The sequence below is a fragment of the Nipponia nippon genome, unplaced genomic scaffold (assembly GCF_047370975.1).
Source record: "Nipponia nippon isolate SJK-2023a ecotype South Korea unplaced genomic scaffold, ASM4737097v1 scaffold_11, whole genome shotgun sequence".
Taxonomy (NCBI): domain Eukaryota; kingdom Metazoa; phylum Chordata; class Aves; order Pelecaniformes; family Threskiornithidae; genus Nipponia; species Nipponia nippon.
In genome coordinates, this window is record NW_028262302.1 from 12,912,515 (window position 1) to 12,937,753 (window position 25,239).

Sequence of the window (25,239 nt, forward strand, 5' to 3'; positions counted from 1 at the left end):
AATCTGGCTAAAACTACTGTGTAATTACTGCTTGGTCAACTGGATTTTCCTGCCTACTGGAAGTAAAAGTAATGAGCAACTAAATTCAAGCATTTAACATGATTTTAAGAAACATATTTTCAGCCTCAACTGATTAGATCCAATTTGATTAACCCCCTCTGACTTTCATCCTACTGAAATGGAAGGGTGTTTCTTGCAAGGACGGGAAGGAGATGGCAAGGACAATTTATATGGAAATGCTTCAATAAGGAAGGGGCTGCAAATGTGAAAGGAATTACTAATAATTCAGAATTCTCCTTGGTGTTCAGATTAACACAGAGCAAATATTTGCTAATGCCAAAGCTTCTTGTTGAATTGAAAGATTTAACTAGATTCTTCTCTTACTTACTGCCAGTAAGTTTTTGGGGAAGGGTTTGCACATGCATATAGTCGTATTGAGACATGCTCTGTCTTCCTATTTAATTCACTTATCTTTCCCATGACATTGATGTTTCTGTTAAATTAAATATGGGAAGCATGTACTTATCACATTATGTTCTTTATCTAGAATATAAGAACTCTTTGGGTGTGAGACCTTATGCACAGTGATAAGAAACGAGGTAGGAATGCCAAGTGTGTTGTTCTGTCTTTATACAGTCTTTTAGGTAGGAATAAGGATTAGGTCTGGTTTACAAAAGATGAGGAAAAGTATTTTTGTAAGTTGTGGAAAACAACATAAACGTTTTGCAGTTGGCAAACTTTCCCTTCCTTGTGTGGTCACTTGAAGAGAAGGCAGCAATGGGTTGCTCAGGCTGGGGCTGTACTCAAAAGCAGCAGCTTTCAAACAGAAGGACAAGTTATCCTCCCCAGGAGGTGGAATGTAATGAAACGTGGATGTCTAGAAAGCAGCTCCTAAAAACAATTCATCACTTTGCCTCCATCGATCAGTGACACCTACCCAGACAGCAAGGGGAAAGACCACTCTTGTTCTGAACTCTTGTTGGAGAAATGTTTCGGTGAATCCATATAATGGTTTGAACCAAGGAACAAATTCGCATGGGCAAATAGATAACAAACAGCAAAAGGGGCTAGAAGTGAAAGGCAGCATGCAGCCGGGAGAGCAATTGATCAACTACATGAAAAGCACGTATTTTCAATAGCTGGATGATGATTTTTAAAGCCTTTTAGAAACTACATGCTGGCAGTCCTGCAGAAGTCAATACATTGTTCACCCTCCATCGCTGGTCATGCCTGACAGGGGTGTTTAAAAGGACATGCGGGGTATGAAATAAATGATATGAAAATCATCTCAAACACCATATTACCATAGTTTGGAAAGGAGTTGCTTTTATCAAACAGCTGTACAACACTATAGACTATCACCTCATTAAATAATTTTTGTTTGTATTATTTAATATTTTTATAATCTGTGTAACCAATATGTCTTCACTAGTCGACAGTGTTTCACATTTATACAGAAAGCATTTTTTAAGATAATATATCATTCCTCAGATGAAGTGGGAATTTTGAAGTAGTGAATATTGTTTTTTAGAAGCAGCCAAAAAGCACTTACTAAAACAGTAGGCAAATAGCAACTCGGTTTCCAAGCCAGAAGGCTTTCACTGTAACCACCAGCACAAACACACTTAAAAAGAAAAGTGTTTCAGACAAGGAGGTTCAGTGACAGGCAGCTGTGGCGGCAGGTCACCAAATACACTTTTTGAAATTTTGAGTGAAATTTTAGACATTTTCTCTAAGTAACTCAATCTTTAGGTCTGAAACACAGAAGAGTTGCTGAAGAACCCAAGTTCTTCAAAGTCCTTTAAGAAGAAGACACATATACCAAAAATTTTAAACAGAGAGGTGACATTTTTAATAACTTGTGAAGCAGTTTGTTAAAAGCTTTTGCATTCTCAATCATAGAAACAAAATGAAGCTTACCATCTAGGATGTGGAAGCATTTTCTGATCCACAGCAGCATTTGCTAAGAAGTATTTTGTTGGAGTTTGAAGATTTTTAACACAAAATTTGTCCAACACCTGTCATATGTACTGACATATCTCTACAAATTTTCTGAGAGCTTGGAAAGGGTCTATGAGGACAGTTTGCCCTGTCTGTAACCTGTTTTCAAAGGCAGATCATTTGAGACTTCTTCCTATAATCAAAGGCGTCTTTGAAAGGATTGTGAACAGATATTTACTGCTGAACTGTTCTTCATGAATGATATCTTAAGCAAGAGATTGAGACCTGAATACAGGTATAATGATTATAAAACAGGTCTTGCTTCTGACTGAAGAATTACTTAGCCCCAAAAAAGACAGGGATTAAAATGTTCCAGCTGAGAAGAAAAGGCCCTTTAAAAGTGCTTCTTGATTAATTACTTTGGATGATCCAATAGATACAACAGTTGTGGGGAAGCCTTTCATCTCTGCATTATTTTATCTATGAAAGAAAACCCAGAGATCATAAGGTTAGACTTCAATGCTGTGATGCTTCTTATACAGTGGATTATTAGCTAATAGTTCAGTATTATCTGTTGATTTCATTCATTGGGCTTATCCAATGTCTTCAGTAAAAATGAATACAGATTTAAACTGGTGGTTTCTGTACATAATCAAGTAACAACCACTTACAGAGGATTTTTTTTATAGCCTACTTCATTGCCTCCCCATCTAAAGAATAAATAATAGATACATTACCAGACTGCATGCAAACTCTTATGGCAAACTGCATTGCATCTGTAAATAAACACGACCTTGACATGATCATCATTCAGAAAAGAGCAGAGCAGATGCATCTTTAGCATCTGCTAAAGATTTTGCTAAAGAATTTGCTTTAGCAAAGTTGCTGCAGACTCCAGATCCTAAAAATGGAGACCTGTTGCAAAGGAGAGGCTGGGCACATCCTGCACCCGTGCTGCTTGGAACCAGTGTGTTTGGTTGGAATATTCAATGCCTTCTTTCAACGTTATAGCTCTTTTGAGAATGGCAACCATGTAAAAACCAGAATCTCCAAAATAGCGAAGGATATAGGGCATCACTTTGCCCAGTCATTTTTGACCAACATGAAGGCTGAGAGGATGCTGACACCCCAGTTTTTCTGAATCCTTTAAGCTGTCATACCTGCCATTAAGGAAAGTCTAACAGGATGCCTGGGCAAAAGAGGGAGCTTCCTGGATAAAAGAAAACCCTTTAGCACCTGTGTGGTTTTGCCCTGTGACTCTAAAGGGTCTGCCAGTTCCAAACTGGTTGTGCTCCAGTTTGTTGTCTGGCAGACCAGCATCAAGTACAGGTAGATAATTTCTCTCCTAGCATTACAGAGGCTGATCAGGAATCCCGTTTGACATTTTTATTCCTGGGACTTGCATAAATTATATGGTTTTAAATGGAATATTGCCATTCCTTTTCTGAAATTTTCTGTGGCCTCTACTGCTCATGCAAAGACTGATGCTTAACTTCAGCATCAGTACTTCACCTAACAATTTTCTGTTGGTTTATTTTATAAATATATCTGGTGACACAAAACGGCAGAAGTGGACAATCAGAAACAGGATTTAAGAAATAAGTAAAACTCATTGTCAGAGTGAAAAAATAGAGTTTCCGAGTTACCTGAGCAACAACCAGGTCTTTCTCAAGACAAGTTTACTAAGTGACATGGAAGTGGAAACTAATATGACTTTCAATAAGCTCATCTGCTCACTTAGTGAAAATCTAAGCAAACATGGTAAACTAGAGGCTGCACCCACACCAGGATTTGGGAAGGAGGGGAAGGTATTGCTAGGCCTTCCTCACTGATAAATACTGCATGGGTTATACGGTGGTGACGTGCAGATGTTCAAGCAGCTGGACCAATTACTGGCAGTACAATTCTTGAGGTAGTTCTCTAAGCTAGGTTTCAGGTTTTCTGAAAGTTATGTCCTCAGTAGAAAGTCTGCTAAAACATCTTCAGCTTTAAGCATTGTGCTGTCAGTTGTGAGGCTTGTAAGTGGATGTTGCAAAGATCCTGATATTCAAAACCACAATATGAGGTCAGAAGATGCAAGGGAGAGAACATGAATCAGCTATAACATGCATATGAAACAGCTGCCATTGCTAGCCAATGGTTATCTGAATGTATTCAGATCTTCCATCTGATGACACCTTGCCATTGCTGTTACATGAGTGATTAACAGATCTTACACAAAAGAAAATTTCTTTGGGTTGGTAGGGTGTCTTCATGTCCTTGGACTCATCTGTCAACGCACTTTCACAGAGATGGATGGGGTTTAGTTTGCTGTTCAATCATCAGGACATCATTCCTCTTTCCCTGAACCGTATATACTCTTCCAGAATAGTCATTAAATGTTCAAGTGAGAGTGGATTTTATGTTACATTTTGCACTGGATACTTAAAACACCTCTTACTCATGGATAGCATGGGATGCTTTTTTCTTACCTCAACCAGAAGGATTTATCATTTGAATATACTTAAAGCTTGTTATTCCAGTGCTTCTTCTAAAGAGGACTTTTAGTGGTGCATTTTGTAAAAGATAAATCATAGAGCTATAAACATGTCAAGATTAGCTAAAAACATGTTTTAGCAAGCCCAGAAGTGCATCTGGTAAAGAACGTCATTGTCATGTTTCTAAGTAAAACATCGCTCTTGGGACTGCAAGACAGCTGGTGGCTGGTTTTATTTTTTTGTTAATGTTGCTTTAACTGCTTCTCAGAAAACATTCATTGTAACATCTTTTAAAGCAAAATTTTATTCAAAGTCAAACTTTAAAATCACATCTTTAAAATATAAAAAAATCATATACTGAGCAAAAAGTATTTTAGCCAATTTTCACTTTCAGAGAGGAAGGGACAGTGGTGGTTTTTGGTCAAATCCAGTGTGTGTGTGTGTGTGTGTGTGTGTGTGTGTGTGTGTGTTTTACAGATTTTCAGGTGTTCCCAGAGATCCTGGAAGGCAGCAACACTCAACACTAGTTCAGCCATAGATTTCATTGAAGTATGAGGATACCCAGGAGCTCTGATAACCTCAGCGAAGCCAAGTGCATTGGAATAATTACTAACCGATTTTTGGTCTACAGCTCCCTTTCGTTATTTCACAAGATATTTTTGTACTGGACCAGCTAACTTCTGTTGTTTAGCATTTTAATGTTAGTAAATATTCAGATCATACTATACTCCTAACAACAGCCTGGTGTAGTTTGGGGTTTTTTTTTTCCTTATTTTGCACTTGTGGGAGTTTGGCAGTTATGGTCTCCCTGTTCTGTTGAAACAGGGTTAATTTTTCTCTGTCTATATCATTCTGCATCATAGATGTTGAGAATTTTTTTAAAACACAACAACATAAAAGCTTAATCTTTTCCTGTTCATTTAAAGCTGTCCTTTGGAGAATGTCACTTATTTCTCTATCTGTTAAGAAAGTTGCTGTGACTTTGAAACCATTAATTTCTTCAGCTCCTGGCTGGGTGAAAAAAAATTTTTTTTCCTATGTAGTTCACAAGCCTTGTTTTCAGAAGAAAACGAGCCTCTAATGGAAGTCTGATAAACTCCCTCTCTTCAACTACTTCACTGACAGGCTTTTTATTTTAAAAGAGATTCCTTTGTGGCACAGGCTTTTGCACCTATTTTTCAGCATGTGGTTTGTATGCTGTATCAAAGCACTATTTCCTTTTCACGTATAGCGAACTGCTTTGGACGTGGCTTCCAGGGAGCCATTATAGAGAGACAAAAGACTGCACAGAGTCCTTTTAGTGCGAAAGGACTTGATAAATGGCCTCAAAACTTTCAGATTTGTTTTCACCCAGTTAGCCATGGCACTGGTCACTTACAGTCCTGAGAAATCCTATCATTTAATTCTGTGCTTCTTTTCCAAAGTAAAGCATGCTGGTCAGCTGGGGAATAAACACTGTGAATTATGAGGTTAGAAGCATTTAAACCTGCTGCCAGTACAGGTGACATCTTCCAGACTCCTAGAAAGAGCCAGAACTTTCTGTTGTCGTTTTTTTCAAGGGTTTTAAAATGAACGAAGTATATTGTATTTGGAGTTACTCGTGCATTTCTTCTTCCCCTGGCAGAATACATTATGAACTAAATAAGTGATACTTCAGTTCCTGGGATAAACATACGTAGTAAAAGCTTTCTTGGCTTCACCATTTTCATAAGCAGAATGTGAAAAATAATTTTCATTAACTGTAGTTATTTAACTGATCAGCATTCACAGTATCAAGTAAACCATGACACATCTGAAAAAGGTATTTACAAAACAGGGTGTTGTACACAGGCTGCCAACAGCTGAACCTCTCTGCTTTCAGGCTTAAGAGTTTCTGAAAGTCTGGGAAAAGTTATCGTCCAAAATAATCTGAAATCTCTAGGATGATTCTTGTGATAAATTTCTCTTTGTGTCTTTCCTTCATTTAACACCAATGTTTGAAATGACGGGCCGTTCTTAAGTGGCTGTTTCTGAGCGCAGAGGCCAGGACGTAGCCCTAGGTTAGATCTTTCAGGCTTTCAGAAAGTGCGTTTGTATGTTGCACTCCAAAGTCCGTGTAATCGCTGTAAAGTTCAGGCAGGCATTTCCCCCCAAAGTTTTTACTCCTACGTTTTTCAGCCTTATGTTTTCAACTCAGTGGTTGTCTTCAAGTGATCGCTCAGAGAAGAGCTCACTTGTCCTGGAGGCTCACACATACAGAGCTCCGGTAGGAATCTCCTTCGCTGGGCCAGGCAGCTGCAGATACCTGTGGGCAGAGGGGAGAGCCCCTCTGAGATGGCTTCTGGTTCCAACAGCAGTGTGGTGTTTGCTGACATACAAAAGGTGTTAATTCAGTTAACAAAGTTGCAGAGAGAAACCTCATCAAGCAGAGAGAAAGCAAATGAGGAGTTTCTCTGGGTCTTTCAAAGGCCAATATTGGGAGTTTAATCAAAAGTATTTCAGAAGCAGTTTCGCAATTTTACTTCTGAAAGGATTCACTTCAGTTTTGTCTTTGCATAAACGAGCATCTCTTTTTCCAGACATCACTAAAGTTTGGAATTTTTTATTTCCACAAATCTATAAATATCTGACTGGAAGGCCTGGTATCCTTTTTATCCTCTGGATGAATTCACATCCCACTGGACACCTTCTGTGCGTGGGAGGCCCTGCCCTGAGCAGGGGGGCTGGACTGGCCAGGCACCAGAGGCCCCTTCCAACCTCAGCCATCCTTGGATTCTGCGATGTCCTTAATACACCACTTGTCCAGGTATATCAGAAAACGCCCACCTTTGTAGCTTTTTACCATTTTTTTCAACTTCTTATAATTCTACCCTCCCCTGCATGCTTGCCGCCTTCTTTTTTTAATTGTTTACGTGGGTAAGGCAGCTGATGCTGAGATTTTGAGTATGCCTGATGCACAGAGAGCAGGACTGGTCATCATCCAGGTAGGCAGGAAGAGAATCAGTCCTTGCAGTAGGTATTGTGTTTGTGTTGTTCTTAACATTTGCAATGGCATGATACTTTGACAGCAAGCCAAAGTTGCTGTGGAGGACTTGGAGTAGTGCAGTGTGAACCTCCCTGTCCTATTTTACATGTAGGTCCTTTTTTACATAAATGTTTGGACCTATAAAATCATATGAGTAGGCCGGATCATTGGACTTCGGCTTGTCTTACAGACATATGCCGCTAGACCTGTCACTAAAAGAGCATCTCTGGCTTCACAGGAAGGGACATGTGCATTACATTTAGGATATCCGTGAGCCAGGGACTTGGCAAGTCCTTGCCTTTTGAAAAAGCCAGACATGTTGAAAACAAAACTATACGCTTTGTCATTGTGCAGATAGCAACCAGCACAGTTTCGGCAATGACTTACTCTTTTCTCCAAGCCAAAATTCACTGTGCTCCCTATTACTGACACATTTCTTTGATTTTTTTTTCTTCTCTATGGTGTCCTAAGTTTGTCTTGACATTTTTGCAGCTGGTGGCAATAATGCTTCTTTTGTAGGTGATGTATTCTTTGGAGTAGCCTGGCATTATTCAGTTTGAGCAACCTGATATAATGAAAGATGTCCCTGCCCATGGCAGGGGAATTGGATGAGATGATCTTTAAAGGTCCCTTCATACCCAAACCATTCTGTGATTCTATGATTACTTCACAAACTCAGCTTTTATTCCCAAATGTCCATCTATCAGCACCCCCACCATAAGTTTTTGCTTTCAAAAAGTCAAAAAGGATGAGAAATAGCCTTTGCCCCCTTCATAACTCCTTGCTTTTGAGACACAGATTAATGGATAAGAAATTCAAAGTTGATAAAACAGGTGTTCAAATTCGTCATCATGTGCTCATTGCAAGCACTCACAGAATTGTCAGTTCTCCGTCACCACTTCTCCAGTGATATATTCACTGAAATCTCTGATAACGTTTGCCATCAGCATTGTCTGCCAGCTTTTGTAATTTTAATCACAATATTAATATCTGCTTCCGCTTTTATACAGAATATTTCAAAAACCTTACTACATACCAACAGCCTTTTCTCTATGGTGTGAGCTCATGGTTCTTGCTTTGCATTTTCAGTCCCTGCTGCACCTGCTTGGGAACTATGAATTTTTTGTCTTTATTCTTAGCTTTTTGGGGCTGTCTGTCAGTCTCTGAGGAACTAAAGCAGTGTTTGTGCTGTCTTTTATGCTATGCTCCTTTGAGCTGTCCTTCAGTTTGATGTATCCAGGCATCAGGCTAACCTAATTTTCTGGGTGAGGTTTTCTGCTCCTTGGAGGTAGCAGTGCTGAGGCCCTTGGCACATGGTGGTTCTGGTAGCGATGGCTCCCAACCTTCCTCTCTGCCATCAAGATAAGGCTTGAAATTGGTTAGGAAAGTGTAATCACACACAAGCACACATACACATATACTATTTCTTCACGTTACCAAAAATTAGCTTTCCTTATCTGTGGCCAGCTTCCTTCCAGCCTGTAATGCTGGAGATTTTTTTCTTTTCTTTACTTTTTCGAGCTTAACACTCACAGCCGAGGTCTTTCTGCTTTAGTTGAAACACAAGTGACACTGTTGCATAAAATTGCTCTGGTTGTGTTGGTATTTAAAGCCAGGGAAAAGCTTTAATTTTACAAAATCCCCTTCACTAAAATACCACTAACAGCATTTCCCCAGGCTCATGTTACCAAGAGGATACGAACAGACACCACATTTTCTCACTTGGTTTTTTCCACTGTGGGAAACCAAAAAACCTGCCTTACTTCCCGTAGTTTTACCCCAAAATGAGAAGAAACACTAGACCTTTACTCCAGAGGAAAGCTGTATTAATACATCTTGGACTGAAAAAGCAAATCACAGAAGCTACAGACATATGTACCTTTCCTACAGTATTACATGAAGAATGCCATCCAGGAGACACAGAAATGCTTTTTTCCTCCAAGAAAAATAAGATATCTTATGTATCCGTGCCAAGAATAAAATTCGCAATAAGCAAATTTAAACTAACCTTTGAAAACTCTTAAAATATAGGCAGATTTGTACTACCTAAAAGGAAAATTTTAGTGTAGATGAGCCTATAGCTTAATTAATACACAACACTATGTTCCTATTCCATAATAGCTGAAGTTACTATGTTTACACAGACTGACTGACTGAAAACAAACCTTTGAAACAGTGTTAATTACGTTCATGATTCAGATAAAGTATTATCCTGCCAAGATGAGTTATGGCTTGAAGTTAACTGCTTATTGTTATTAAGGTAGACTATTCAACAGAAAAAAAAGTTTATATACATATGTATGTATTCATCATATATACACGTGCTTATCTGACACAGATATATTTTTCAGTTTTGCATATATGTGAATCCATTCATGTTCTCTTAAGTTCCTTCTGCTGTAAGAAACTGAGACAAACAAATATTTTTTAATCCCTGCTTCAGTCACACTTCAAGATATTTAGGTCTGGTTTTGATTCTTCAACACATCACAGACACTTCGTATATACAGTATATACCTGTCTTCTGAACATACTCTTCTGGGATCAGTAAGAGAAGGCCAATATTTTAAAGCATTTTTTCCTATAAATATGTCTTTACAGGGACTTCTTTGGTGCTAAATGTTAACCGAACATCCATCACAAATCAGACTGTTACTGCATTTCTCAATTACCTTAAATCCAAAAGCGTATGCCTTTGGCTTTCAAGCTGAATGTATTTCTGTTGTGATTAAAATTTTGATTTATTTTTATTTTTGTGGTGTTTTTAACAGGAATGGAACTGGTGATACTGCTGTTTTTTACTGTATTATATAAACTGCCTCCTCAGCCATGGCTTTTTTTAACTATGGAAAGGATCAGTTTGTTCTACCATGTTTCTTTATTGCTCCTTCGATAAATTTGTGCATAGCTTGGAGTTTAGGATATGGCAGCTTTTATAATTTTAAGGAAAACCAGTTAGTGTTAAATAATCTGCTGACCCACTGCGGGGGGTCTAACACTTTGTTGTAGTTTGAATTTGAATCACACCTATTTACCACAGTTTTGCCCATCTCTGCGAGGCGTGTTGGCATCCACCCCGGGGAGAGGACTTCGGCGATGCGCTGGGTTAGTGGCAGGGTCAGCTGAGTCCCCTGGTTTGGGTGCAGTCGGGCTGGACAAACGGGTGCACCCCCCGCCTCGAGGCACAGGCTGGGCATCCCTCCAACACACAGCAATCTAATTAGTTTTAATTTATTTACTTGGAATAAGAGAAACACTACTGCTTTAGCATCCTTCTTTTATCGAGGCATCAAATAGAACTTCATTTTTTTATTGTAAAATGTAGGGCTTTCATTTCTCCAAAAAGAAATAGCGAAAAGCTGGTTCCCAAGAGGCTCAGAGAGTGGCCTTAGGGCTGCAGCCTCTGCCAGAGGCCTGAGGTGGGGGTACAGGAGCACTAACAACTTCACTCGCTGAATTGCAGTTGATGCTACTTGTCCACAGAGCTAACACTCGTTGTTATTACAGTCCCCATACCAAGGTATCAGCTGCTAAGCCCATTTCGGCACAGGGTTTCAGGTGGTGTTGGCGCCACGCATGTGCAGGTTTGCACCCAAAGAAGGCTCTGAGCCCCGCCGAAGCTGGGCTTGGTGTCACCATCGGGGCTGGACATTTCTATGGAGGAGAGAGGTGGAAGCTGGTGTCTGCAGCACATTCACAAACAACTGCAGGGACTGAACCCTTGCTGCCTTCCCAGGGGCTGGTAAGTATTAGTATAGATGGAATCGAGCACTCGAACGCTCCTGCAGCCCCAGCAGAGTTACCAATATTATTCTGCCTTTTCGAGCCTGCCCAACACTTGATGGCTGGCTTTGATGGGTGTTCAGGCTGGACCAGATGTGGTGTTGCACCCATATATAGGGCTTGAGTACCTTTTCATACAACATATTAAAATTAATATTTAATTAAATATTAAATACAAATGTGTTAATAAAATTTAGATTATTTCATTAGATAAATGTTTTTACGTTTTAAGACTCAATAAAAACTACACAAACCTTTAAATGACTGTTCAACAAGTCACAAAAAAGTTTGAAAATAATAATAAGGTATTTTCAAAACTGAGCCCTGTTCTATGCCTATAGTAACACAAAAGGTGTACAGACTTACAAATCTATCTAGGGATGATGGAAAGGCATTGGACATAACACCTCAGGCTTCAAAAACTACATAAAAATTATAAAGGAAAACCAGAAGGTAGGCGTAAAGTATTTATACATGGAATTTATAGCACAGGAGCTGTAACAAGGCTGTGTACATTTCTTAACACAAGACCTGGAATGAACCTTAAATAAAATATAACCTTAATTATATAAAGCAGAATGGCAAGGTTTCCATAAATTATCTTATATGAAAAACTTGGAGTAATGAAACTTACAGAGGCTCTCTCTCCCAGAAAGTCATGTATTATTTAAGGGCTACACAGACGTAACAGAAGTGTCCACAGACCCATAAAGATGTTGTCTATTAAAATTGAATTTTTATTATATTTTTCATCCAATGTCATCCCTTTAGCAGTTTTTTAATTATGTCTTTTAGATTTCTTAACATTGGAAGCTTTTCTTAAGCTAAGTTTCTGTTCAAGGCATAACATGCTGTTTATATATGTGAAATGAGAGAAGGGCAGTAACAGGTATCCAGCTCACCAGACTGCTTTTAACAGTGACTCACTGTGAGCTGAACTTCACTGTGTTAAATACAGACATTGCCTCACATGCACTAACACAAAACCAGCCTTTGTTATGCTCTCCAAAAACAAATCTGTGAAAGCCCCAAGATTTTGCTATTTCTACCCTCGAAGTCCCATTCACACACTCGGCGTGATGCTAACCTACATCTGTGTTACAAGAGTGGGTTCGCAGGCAAAGAAATGTTATGCACAATCTTTCACACAGGTCTTTTGTATGCCCGCGGTGGCACAGACTGAGCACGGGAGTCGTGCGGTCCTCGGCGCAGCATCTCCCTCCTGTCCTTCAGCCTCAGTGAAACAGTGGCAAGAGTGCTGTCTGCCAGGTTTGAGAACTCTCCAAACAGGTTAGAGAGGGGGAAAAATCTCAATATAAATGAGAAAGTGTAGCCTGTACTTAGGTAACTATATTTATTGTTTCATCAAAGCATCTTATATCATTAGCTTCAACGTCAATATTGCCCTTTAGGAACAGACTTAACCCTGCTGTGAGCTCTGCAGAAGGTTACATCTCTCTCAGCCTGCCCGTGCATGACATTGCAGGTGCAGACCAGCACAGAAGGAAGCAGCAGCAATGGCACTAAAGGCAGGGTCTCAGGTCACCAAGCAGCCAGTCACTCACCGTAGTGGTATATCTGCAGATATGACTCAGCTCTAATAGCCCTGGAGACATTTCCAGCTTTTACAGCACCACAGAGTGCTTGGGATGCCTGGGTGGGAGTCGCAGAGCTTGCTCGGGCAGGCAGATCTGGAAAGAGAAGAGCATAGAGCACTAAGGAGTGCTGTTATAGCCATACATCCCCTGCCCTCCTGGGTAGGCTGAGCCCCTCTCCAGCCATCTGCACAAGAAAATAGCATTGCCAATGAAATAAATGCTACCACACACCAGGCTGTCCCTGATAAAATATTATTTTGTCAAATAATTGTTGCAGTAATGGAGAGTTTCAGGACACGGCTAGCTATTTCCACCTCGTAGTCAGAGAGAGGGTCAACACGTTGAAATGAATGGTTCTGACAACATGTAGGAACGTACGTCTCACCAGACAGCCACACAGTTCAGATGCCGAGTTTCCACTGATGAGAAATCACAGAGGGGTGTGTGTGCATATGTGTGTGATTTTTGGCATACACTTAGCAAAATGAACCACAGGACATGTTTTTTTCATGTCAGAATTTGTACCCAAGTCCAAGTTTACTGCTGTCAGGTAGCTGTGACAGCACCGTGCCTGCTTTCATGGACGTCTCCTCTCACACAGTGAAAGTCTTCACAGAAATGTGTCGTCTTCTTCTCTTCCTGGGAAGGACTTAACGTCCTTGTTCCTTTCCAGAACCGGACTCTGTTAGGAGCTTGCTGATGTAGCAGTGTCATAAGGGGAGCGATGTGACATGATTTGAGAGCGCATTAGCTCTTCCTACAGGAGTTCCTCTGGGTGACAATTACTCCAGCAGAACTAGAGTTCTCCTAGACTACTTACTCGGCTCCAACAGCACCAGAATAGGCTATCATGGCAGAAGTGAATTTTGCCAAATTGTTAGTGTCTGCACACTGTAGAAACAGTGCACGGTACAGTACATTTTCTCAATAAAGTCTTTGAAGTAGAGCTTCTCTTAGAATTGTTTCTTCTGCCTCTCTTTCAGAAGCACAAAATGTCTTTATGTAGATAGTTCAGTGCAGAATGTGTCTGAGGGAAGGAGGGTCAGCATCTCTGCAGGTATCTAAGACTTTCAGTATTTCTCTTTCCTAATTACTATTTTCTTGATGATCTTTTCACTGCAGTTGGAAGTCTTGGTCCTGTTTAGCTTGGTTCACACCTTTCACGATCCTCAATCATTTTCCGGTGACTGTTCCACTGGTGAAATTCATCATTTCCCCAGTGGGTCATGGCCAAAGTATAACTGATAGAGAAAAACAAGGAAGAAGAATTAATCAAATAAATAGAAAATGCATTAGGAATATAGCCACAACATCACAGACAAAGAGATTTGATCGTAGGCTAAACTGGAAAGCTGTTTCGTGATGATATTTATATTTCTAGCATCACAGTGATTCATTATTGTTGCTATAGTGTTACCCCCTCTTTCTACCCACTTCCTCTTTGTGGGAAAGGCAGGAGCAGCGAACGGTGCACATTCAAAAAGGAAATGAAACTTCTCAGAAAAGAGAGATATTTTGCAGAACAATAGAAAGACCCAATCTCATGATTCAAAATTAACTGTAGAATCTATATGTCTGGTCCTAGTCTTCCCCTGCACACATTATATTCAGTGCTCCAGGCTTCATTCATGAGGAATTAGGATTGATGAACTGTTTCTCACACTCTTTCACAGCCTCAAGTGTACCAGGAAATGAAAACTGAAAGTTTAATTAATGTAACCTGTGAATGTCAGGACATCCAGAATTAAAACACGTGCCGAACCGTGTACCCCCAGGCAGAGGGAGATGAGTGTGGGTAATGATCCAGGAGAAACGCTCACAGCAATTGGTAGCGCTGGAGTAGCTTACAACAGAAAAGATGACATGACCTAATAGTGTCCTGGAATAGGCAGCTGGATTCCCAGAGGTGGTGTGCTGTGCCCTTTGGCCTCCTAAGGACACGCCAGGACGTGGGTGGCACGAGTCCCCTGGGCTGTGCCCCCTTGGCTGTGTCTGGGGAACGGGACGTGACGGGGCGGGGGGACCCCAGCAGAGCCAGAACGGCTGGGTGGGATGGCTGCACAGCCTCGTCTCGGAGGTCTGGCTTTTGCAGGCTGATGCTTGTTTTAATTCAGCTTTCCTAGACTTTCAGAGGCTGATAAATCAGAGTATTGAGGAAAGAAAATAGAGAAATTAGATTTTTTTTATAGAGTTGATTAATTGTAGAAAGTTGATGCCTGTTTCCTCTTAGATTTCAATAGAAACATGTTACTGTTAGATTGAGATCAATATTTGCTTAATGTTAGTCAATATTTACCTTCTGTCAGAGGATTCTGCTTTAGGAGAACTTGCTGTTGGTCCTCAGTCCTTCATACCAAACTGACTATTGATAAGAATTACTGCTGCTTGCTTTTCTTTGATTATACTCAGTACTTCCTTCAGGAAATCAGGAAGCGTGATTATATTACACTGTCGATGTGTTTACACTTTTAAATTGTTCTTTTGTATAAGTAACCTATATCCTTTTGGAATATGCATACAATATAACCTGAACACAGAGGTGGATTTTAGAGCGCTTTGCAATAACAAGCTGCAAGATCGAAGTTTTGCTGCCAAGATAAAATTGTTTTGCGTAGGAGGTGTGCAGTGCTTTAGAAAACTTTTACTGACTCTACTTGGAGTTTAAATTCCTTCCAACTTCTGAAAATGTAGCTCTGCTACAGAGACATTCAGAATTAGTATGAATATTCAACAAACAAATCTGAATCCTTGCTTAAGCAGCATGTGGAAAAAAACCCACAATACTTGAAGGAAAATTGAAACTACAAGGGATGTAGTTGCTCAGTTCAGCTGAATATTAGGAAAGATAATAACAGGTTGCAGTAATCAATGGATCATGGGACACAGGCAAATCAGTATCATACTGATTTCAGAGTAGAAATCTGAAATTTTTACTAAGGAGGCCTTCTTCATTGCTGGGCTGGTAAAGTTAGGGTTTGTCGTGCATATGTATCAATGGTGATAATATAGAGGCGTATCTGCAGACATATCTAACAAATCCATTGAAACACTTTTCAGTATCTTAAAAACATTAAATTTTCTGAACTCAAAATTATCTGATACCCACTTGATTAACTATAATCTTGATTTCTACTTGAAATAACTTTTTCAAGAAATGTCGCCCAACTTATAAAGTTCACTAAATTTCATCAGCATTCTCTCATACCATAAAAAATTACCACTAGCATTTTTTTCCTGCAGTTGTTTCCTGTTTTTATTTCTTTATCACAAGAAGGAATCTTGTATTTTCAAAAAATGTCCCAAGTGTCAGCCACTGCTTTTATTTCCTCTTTCTTATGATTTCATGGTTTCATTCTGTATTTGCTTCCCAGTCTGCCAATTTAACATCTTGCTCTTTCACTGTTACGCTGCGTGGGTCAGACTGCTGCTCTAATTGCTCACTAAGTCATTTCTCTTCTGTATATTTCTTGGTTTCTCCTCTACTTCTCCTATTTGAGTAATCTCCTTCAAACTGCTAGGACTGAAGTTTTTCATGTAGGACTTATAAAAGAACTCAAACGTGAAACCGCTGCTTAACTAAGTGTTAAAAATCAGTTTTGGTGCACGGAGAAGAAATGGTAGGAAATGGTAGCAAATGGTAGCAAATGTAACAATAATTTGTAGAAAAGGTGGCAAAAACGTTCCTGGAAACGATAGGCCAGTAAGTCTGTCTTCCATAGAGGCACATTAGGAAAGTGTAAACAAGAATATAATTAGTCGGGATGTTCAAAAAGGTGATACAGCTTTTGCAGAGGGAAATCACGTCACACAAAAATAACAGCGTACCTGGACATTCAAAAAGCCTTTTCACAAATGTCCTGGTCAAAGCCTCTAAAGAAATAAAACTCTAATGGGATGAAAAGTGGAGTCCTGTCATTGATAAATACCTGTTTAAAAGGAATAGAAATCTAGGTATCAATATTCAGTTTTCAAAATGGAAGCACACTAACAACAGGGTCTCTGAGGCTCTTTGCTGACACCTGCACATTTTAACAGTCAGAAGCAATGTAAGAAAAGAGGTAAATAAATAGATAACAACATTTCCTTAGGACAGAGAAGTATTCAGGATAGCCAACTGTAAACCTGACTGTAATGAACTGTAGAAGAATCTCGTATTACTGAATAACTAAGTGAAAAAATAGATGAAATTCAGTGGTGACAAATGTGAAGTAATGCACATGGAAGAAGATAGATGTAATTACAGCCAGACACTGACGAGCTCCAAGACAGCCATCACCTGTTGAGCAAGGGAGCTAAGACCCGCTGTGGATAGGCTGCTGAAAATATCAGTTCAGTGGTCAATAGCAATTAAAAAGGCAAACAGGAATTCCTATGAAAAAGAGAGCAAAACACAACAGATGAGTATGCCCCGCATCCATTCAAAGTACTTTTGCATTGCAAATACTGTATATAGTTCTGGTCCTGCTCCTTTCTCTTTGAAAGACTCTATTAAGGTAGAAAAGAAACGAGAAAGGTAATAGGGCTGGTTAGAAGTATGTCTTAGCAGACTGAAAACTAGATACTAAATGTTATAGACTTCCTCAGACTGGGGAAGAAATGAGAAAGAAGGAAATAACAGAAGTCTGTAAAATCGGAAGGGGGAAGGTGAAGGGAGAGTGTGCGTGGAGAATGATGATCGCTACAGCTAACTGCAAAAAGTGGGAAGCCTGGAATGAATTGTCAGGCAGCTGGTTAGATGAAGACTTCTTTTCCACAAAGCATAATTACATTGAGGAACTTACTGTCTAAGGTTTAATGAAGACCAACAGTATAAATTATTTGAAAAACAATTTGACAAGATTGATGATTGAATTATTAAATATGATGTCCTCAAAGCCTCTAAACTGCTGATTTCTGCGAGCTGGGAGGATGTCCCAGGGAAAGATCACTCTGTGCATATTTTCTTCCCTGTTCACACTTTCTTATATCTTTTCACTGTCAAAGATGGTGGTCTGACCCAGTATGGTGATTCTGTGTCCTTGCAGCTTGGTCCTGCTTACCCAAAGTCTCTAATCCCACGGTAGCTGACGCCCCTCAGCTGGCACATATAGAACGTGGATGACCACCTCCTGCAGTAGGTGCAAAGCAAAAATATGGCAGTTGCTTCTAAACCCATCGTTTTTGCTGTAAGAAAAGCCAAACAACTAGGAAGACTTAGTTACACAACTGTAGTATGTATTTGCATGTTTGATTTGACAATGACAATACCAAGAGCTACATTTTCTGATAAACATGACTTGCAGCTGTGACAGATATGTAGGTCCAGTTTGTGAATAAACCTGATCTTATAATTACAGTGGAAAAATACTTGCATGTGACACTCTCAGCTATCTCAAGAAGACAGCAAAAATGAACTCACAAGTCTATATGCACAGTCTTTCTCTAGCATCTTCAGGAATCATTGAAGTTATAAGGACTCTGCCTTTGGTTAACATTTTAAGGGATTGGAAATGAAAAGTCTGCTGTTTGTAAGGCTGTACTCTGTGTTACAAAGAGAGGGCAGTTTGCCTGTACAGGTCACGGGCATGGAAATTGGGACTGCTGGCCCAGTTCTGGGGTACCCCAACAGGAACCAGGGAAAGCACGATTCTCCTGGGGTGGTGCAGGGACTGGAGAAAGACACCAGGCAGAGCAATAGGTGTCCTACCACTGTGCCAAGACTTCAAACTGACATATTTCAGCTGCAAAATTAAATATTTTGGATTAAAAATGCTGCCTCAAGCAAGCATGTCAATAGTAATTCAGATACCTCATGGTCTGTTCCTCTCTGGTTCAGTTTGTCAGGTAGGCAGCATCTCATGTGGCGTGCCAGAGAAAGCCTCAGCTGCTGTGGAGAGACCTGCCAGGCATTTTTTCACATTACATTTTTGCAAAAAAAAAATTAAATGGTGCAATATTTCCATTTTTAAATGCTGTAGTGGCACCCCAGACTCCATTCTCCTTTTCTGTAATTGTAGGAAAAAAAGGCATTTTACAAGCAAAGTAGGGAATCTACATTTTTTAGCCCCTTGCTCTGTAGAGTATCTGAAGCAGAAGAGATGGGATAAATAGTGCCTTTGCTAGTGCCTCATCTATCTTCTGCCAAATATATGGTGAGGCACTAATGCTGTGTTGTTGTGGGAGAACACAGGTGCACTTTGCAGCTACCAGGTCTGGGTGCACGTCCCAGGTTCACATGGAGATGTCCCCTGGCTCTGCACCAGCCTTCGCTCACGTCTCTCCACGCAAAAGAGCCACCGCAAGCCCTGACCAGGTCCAGCATGCAGAAGGGACATATGGAGATACCTCCAGGACTTACGGGGATACCTGCCCCCAGGACAGACATGGCTGTGCTAAGCGTTGTTTTTGCTTTCAGACAGAACAGCTCACGGCTCCTCTGATGCTTGAGTAATCTGTATGATCCCAGCACGCAGACAGCAGGCTTATTTTGGTGTCCTTAGGTGAGAGGGGAGAGTTTTGGTGTGAGAGGTTTCACTGACCTCATGAAAGAATTGACTTATCCATAGATCCTCTGTGTTTGCACAGCAGATCATCAGTAATTTTACTGAAACAAGAGCAAATCCTATTGCCGTACCTTTTTGTCCATGAATGAGCCACATTTTTCCTTACAGAAATTTGGGGGAAAAAAGATTCAGATCCCACCAAGGATAACAATTTACTTCCAGCTAGTGTTTGCAGGGCTGTTGTATGAAAAGGGTTTTTGAAAGAATTCACTTCTTTAGTAGGAAAAAAACTTAACCTGAAGTTGTATAGGAACAGATTTTTTTAGGTCTTTCAGAAGGATAAAATATAATGAAATTTTTGATAGATTTAATTTGATCATTAGTGAAATGTTGTGTTCCATTTTAAGATTATGAAACTTTTAAAAATCTGAAAGATTTTTCAAAGTATTTTTTCCCATTCTTTTTACTTCCAACTGTGCTTTTTTTTAACCAAAAGGTGACTGATATTTTGATATGAAAATTTTTATCACAAAAAATGACAAAAGAGAACATTTAGTTTCATTTCAACTGTCTCAGCTTTTTACAATTTTGCCCTCCTGCATTTCTTGGCTGAAAGAATTCACCAAATTTACTTGGATTTATGAATATTTCAAACACTCCAAGAGTCCATTTGGAGAAAAATGTACTTACTGTCAAACAAGTCCTAGTCTAAAATACAGCATCCCGCGTTAATCCTGAGTGTAACACTGTGATGGTCAAAGTTAACCAGGCATAGTGTGGCCTAATACATGGAAATACAAGGCATTTCAAGAATTGAAATGATTTCTGAAAGTAAAAGCTTATAGCTCATTTCTGACAAATGATCTTTGAAGGAAATTACTTGTTAAATTAATATCTTTATACTGCTTTTGGATTTTCCATTTTAGTGCTTCTTTGGAAACGTTAGTGTTGATTGCTACTGTATTGAGATTTGTAAATAGAAAAATGAACAAAAAATTACATTTATCCAGGAGGTCAAAACAGTGCCTGTGCTGAAGAGGCAGAGCTGACAAGGTGCAGAGTCACAGTCACAGGCTCACTGCCTCTCTGGATCAATGTTCTGCATCTTTTGGTATTTGTAGTTCACCATGCAATTCCTGTCATGCCTGTTCGGGTGCCTTTGTAAAGCCTTTGCTAGTGGGTTTTTAGTCATGCAGATCTGAGCTCTGAGATAAAATCCAGCCAACTAAACAAATGAACCTGAGGACCCCAGGCTCTAGCTGCGATGCCAGTGGCAGGATCCCGAGAGGGGCCTGTGGGAAGCAGCCCAAAGGCGTCTTGCCACTCTGGAGGTGTAAGCCTGAGCTGCATTTCTCTTCCCAGGACGTTTGCTTTATGCTGTGAGAGATCCGTGCCGCTCCCCACTGCTCTTCACCCTGTGCCAGAGGCTCCCCGTCTTTTGGCCTCTGCCCAGCCTGCAGCCACTTCTCTTCTTCAAAGGGCAAGGTGGGCCAGGGGCGCAGCAGCCCCCACCTCCCTCCCTGCCGGCTGCCTCGGGCAGATCCCACCAGCTGCAGAGAGGTTCCCCTCATTCGTCGGTCTTTACGGGTCTGTCCACAGGGTGGAGGTCATAACTTGCACATAAGCCAGACTGCACAGAAAATAAACATCAAATCTAGAATTATCGGGGATCAGGTCATGGAGCAGAAGGGGAAGGTAGAAAGCGAGTGGAAATATTTGTGTGCCAAGGGGAACAATGGCAAAAAGTCCTTGCCATGAAGAATGTTTTGTCTATGTGGTTTGTCTCGTGGTGCTGTTCCCCACCGCACGGAGCTGCAGTCCATCTCTCTCTAGCATAGATATTTGATGAGGAGGCTCGTGCCTCCTGTGGGTCCTCTGGATGCCGTGGTTTGGCTGTGGATGCAGGCGAAGATGCAGCGACCCTGGAGAGCCCACGCTTGGGGCTGTCGTTCAGAGGGGGTCGTGCCGGAGGGGTGAAGGCGAGGGCTGTCGCTTAACTGTGTGAGGCAGGAGCAGTGTTACAGAGGAATCTGTGCTGGTAGCAGGTTTCCAATGAAGGGAAAATGACTGCCATTCAGCGCTGCTGGAAACATGCTCTCTTCACACTGCAGTTGTCTGTCTTCCAAGCACAAGCGTATCACACTGAATATGGGTTCCTTTATTTCCCAGAGCCTAAAGTCTTTATTTCATAATTAGCATCTCACAATTCCAAAGAGAGGGGAACAAACAAAAGCATCTCTTGTCCAACATGATTTTTCCGTCCTCTCAGCAAGATTGTTTTGGTTTAATTGATCAGTTATGTAATCCCTTATTAATCCTAATAAAACAGCAGCAAAGTTATTTATCATGAGTATTACTCGAATTTGCTCAGTGATGTTCTGGACATGCTTTTTATTCTTTAGTAATATCTTACTAAAGTAACCAAAACAAAATTACTATTTACAGGCTTTAAGAAAGGAGGGATTTGAGAGAAAACTGAAGCACCTCTGACATGAGAAATCCCACGAAGGGGAATGAGACCAGAGGAGATTTTCGTTAAGACTCACATACAGATTTGAGCTGTGGAGTGGGACACAGAGAAATAAGAAAACTTCAGCAATGCTGATTTAAAAGAGGGCTCCGATGCCTGCTGGCAACCCCCATGAGGGGCTGGGGCCCTCCCCGGCTGGGCTGCAGTGGGTGCTCGGTGCTGGCTGATGTGCCACCCGTGCTTACAGCAGGAGCTAAGTGAGGGTCAGAAAGATTTCACCTTGGGTTACAAAGATTTGGTGGGAACAGACCCCTGCGAGGTAAGAGCCACCCCTGGATCAGACCCATGGTGCAGAGCAACAGAAGAGAGAAGGAAGGGGGTGCGATAATCCCAAAGCCTGGAAGTGATCCAAGGCACAAAGGGGGATGGAGCGAGCCTAGCAACGAGACCAAAATTCAGACCTTCACTAAACTCTCTTTTCTTTCCAGTGCGTTTTCTTCTGCTTTTTGTTTCATTCTGATTCTGGAGGAAATCCTGGCATGAGTTTTCTTCCCCTTACTGCTGGGACAATTTCAAGCACAAGTAGGTAGCAGTTTGGGAGTGTCCCCTCACTTTTTTCCAGAGCTGATGTGTGCCACGGGAATTTGCTGCCAGTTCTTTCTGTGACAAAACTCCTGACATGGTAACGACAGGTTTATTTTTTTCAACTGTTCTGTTTTGTCTTCCAGGGTTTGGCATGACCACCCCAGCCACCGTCGGAGGCAAAATCTTTCTGATATTTTATGGCCTTATAGGATGTGCAGGGACCATTTTGTTCTTCAACCTGTTCCTAGAGCGCTTGATCACTGTCATAGCCTACGTCATGAAGTCCTGCCATGAAAGACAGCTGAGGAGGAAAGGGGTCCTCCCTCACAATGGCCGGCGGGGCTCGGGGACCTCCGAGGTGGACAGCCTGGCGGGCTGGAAGCCCTCCGTGTACTACGTCATGCTGATTTTATGTGTAGCATCACTCATCATTTCCTGCTGTGCCTCTGCAATGTACACACCGATTGAAGGGTGGAGTTACTTTGACTCACTTTACTTCTGCTTCGTGGCCTTCAGCACCATCGGTTTCGGTGATCTGGTCAGTAGCCAGAACATCAAGTATGAGAGCCAAGGCCTTTACCGCTTTGGCAATTTTGTCTTCATACTCATGGGGGTGTGCTGCATCTATTCCTTATTTAACGTGATCTCTATTGTCATCAAACAGTCCATAAACTGGATATTAAAGAAGCTGGACTGCAGGTGCTGCCACAGATGCCAAAGAAAATTATTTCGTTCACGGAGGAATGTGGTAATGCCGGGAAATGTGCGTGGCCGGAGAAACATCTCCATCGAGACTGATGTTATCAATGAGAGTGACACAGATGGACGCCGGCTGTCAGGCGAGATGATCTCCATGAAAGACTTCCTGGCCTCCAATAAAGTCTCACTGGCCATAATGCAGAAACAGCTGTCGGAAACTGCTAATGGCTATCCAAGGCAAATGAGCTCTAATTCAAAGCAAAATGGATTCTCTGGTGGGGTTGGAGCCCTAGCAATTATGAATAACAGACTGGCAGAGACAAGTGTGGATAGGTAAAATAATAACAGTAATAACAGTGAAACAGTGTGAATCATTTCAACAAGTGTAGAAGCAACGTGAATCAAGTGGAAATGGCTAAGGAGAGAGTGTTGCCAGAGGGTGGGATGGATGTGAATGGCGTATCTCCTGTTGGAAGACATCTGACACTTTTTGGGGGCTGTCACTTAATGTCTTTGCTCTTTGAATTGCACCAGTCTTAGCCTTCCTTCTCCCCCTTCCTTTTGTTCCTCAACAGGTCACTGCAGGAGAAGTTTAATTTAGCCTTCAGATCAACTTTCCATGTCCTGTTCTCCTCCATTTATGTGAAATACAGATTTCAGGATAAGAAATCTGTGGTATGGGAAGAAACCAAGTGTGTCTACTGAACACCTTCTTCAAAGATTGTTCTGAGCTTTCTGTCATACTCTTGTCATACCTGTTTTCTGAAAGTAGCTTATCTGAGACCAAAAGAGGAATCAGCCTTTTTCTGTGATACTGCAGATCTAATTTAATGGAATAAAAAAACCAAACTATTTTCTTTTATATATCTCTTCTTAAAATGTATTCCTATTGTGAAACAGCTAGGCTTGAAAAGCCAGCTTCTGCTGCCATTAATATTTGTGTAAATCTGGAGTAATTCTATGCAAGTTTGTAGGACTACTCTGGCGCTATTGTAATGTGAAAGAGAAGAGAATTTGGCCTTCAGAATTTAATTTAGTCTTCCCTTTAAAAGGATACTGTCAAAAGTGATAGAATAAAAATTTATCTTACTTTTGTTTTCTTCTCTCCATTTGCAAAACGTGATTTTTTTCTAGGCTACTTTTTCTTGTAGAATTGAATCACTGTGGCTTTCTGTTTCAAAAATACCAAATTAAATTGAAAACCGCCATGATGACGAGTTGTATGAGTTATTCCACAATAACAATCAGAGACTTTTCCAAATTCTATTCACATTATGCTCAATTGTGACTGATGCAATTGAGCGGCAGCATTATGTAATGCAACTAGTAACTGAGTTTACACAACAGGCTTTAGTATGCAATTAGACTGCCATGCTGACATTCAGTGTATTATTATAAGTGACTGTGATCACAAAATCACTTTGGCAGTGTCCTTTTTACCTTTCATGTAATTCTGTCATTCTTAACCTGTTTTTCTGGCTTTCGGTGATGATAATGACAGGGTCTTGATTAGGGAAATAGAAAATGTTTAACTCCTCATTTTTCTCAATGAAATGCTCTGAGTGTTCATTATGACTAGAAAGGAGACTTCAATGAGAAGAAAAACAAGAGTGAGAAGAATATGAAAGCAGGAAGCAAGGTGATCTTTAATGACGGTAAAATCATGCTTTGTATTAGGTAACTGGAGAAATAAGGGATTAAATTAACATAAAGTCTAGCAAGAATCTGAGGAAGACTGGGCTGAATTCCTGATTCTCCATTAACCATGCAGTGCATTAAAGCTAAACAGTATATGAGAGTGTAAATAAGCAGAATTGGTCACAAAGGACCTGATCCAATTCCCCCTGAAGAGAACAGTACATGCATCAGAATAAATGTTTTCTCATAGCTAGAAAATCTTGCACAATACTACAATTTTAGGGAATTTAAAACACCAGTATGCAGTTCTTAATTTCTCTCATTTGGAACAATGCAGATAGCCTCTTCAGTTTAATTTGTATTAGGATTTAATATCATATCCTTTTTCTTCACTCTAGCCAAACGTTCTTTTATTTCGGTTCCTAATACTGTAGGATAACATTTTAATACTCATTTTAAGCAATATTTGAATTTGAAAACAAAAACATACCTCTTGGAATCCTTTCATATAATAAAGTAAAACCAGATATTAGATTAAACAACTGTACTTAACTAGTGAAAA

General features: G+C 40.5%; 1 protein-coding gene across 1 annotated transcript in view; it reads left to right on the plus strand.

Annotated features, from left to right (window-relative positions):
• KCNK13 (potassium two pore domain channel subfamily K member 13) overlaps positions 1–23,901 on the plus strand; it is a 69,910-nt gene extending 46,009 nt beyond the window's left edge. Inside the window, exon 2 of the mRNA XM_087747496.1 lies at positions 22,484–23,901. Within this exon, the coding sequence (XP_087603622.1) occupies positions 22,484–23,376 (893 nt within the window). The 3' untranslated portion in view covers positions 23,377–23,901. The remainder of the gene's footprint in view (positions 1–22,483) is intronic.
• The last annotated feature ends 1,338 nt before the right edge of the window (positions 23,902–25,239 follow it).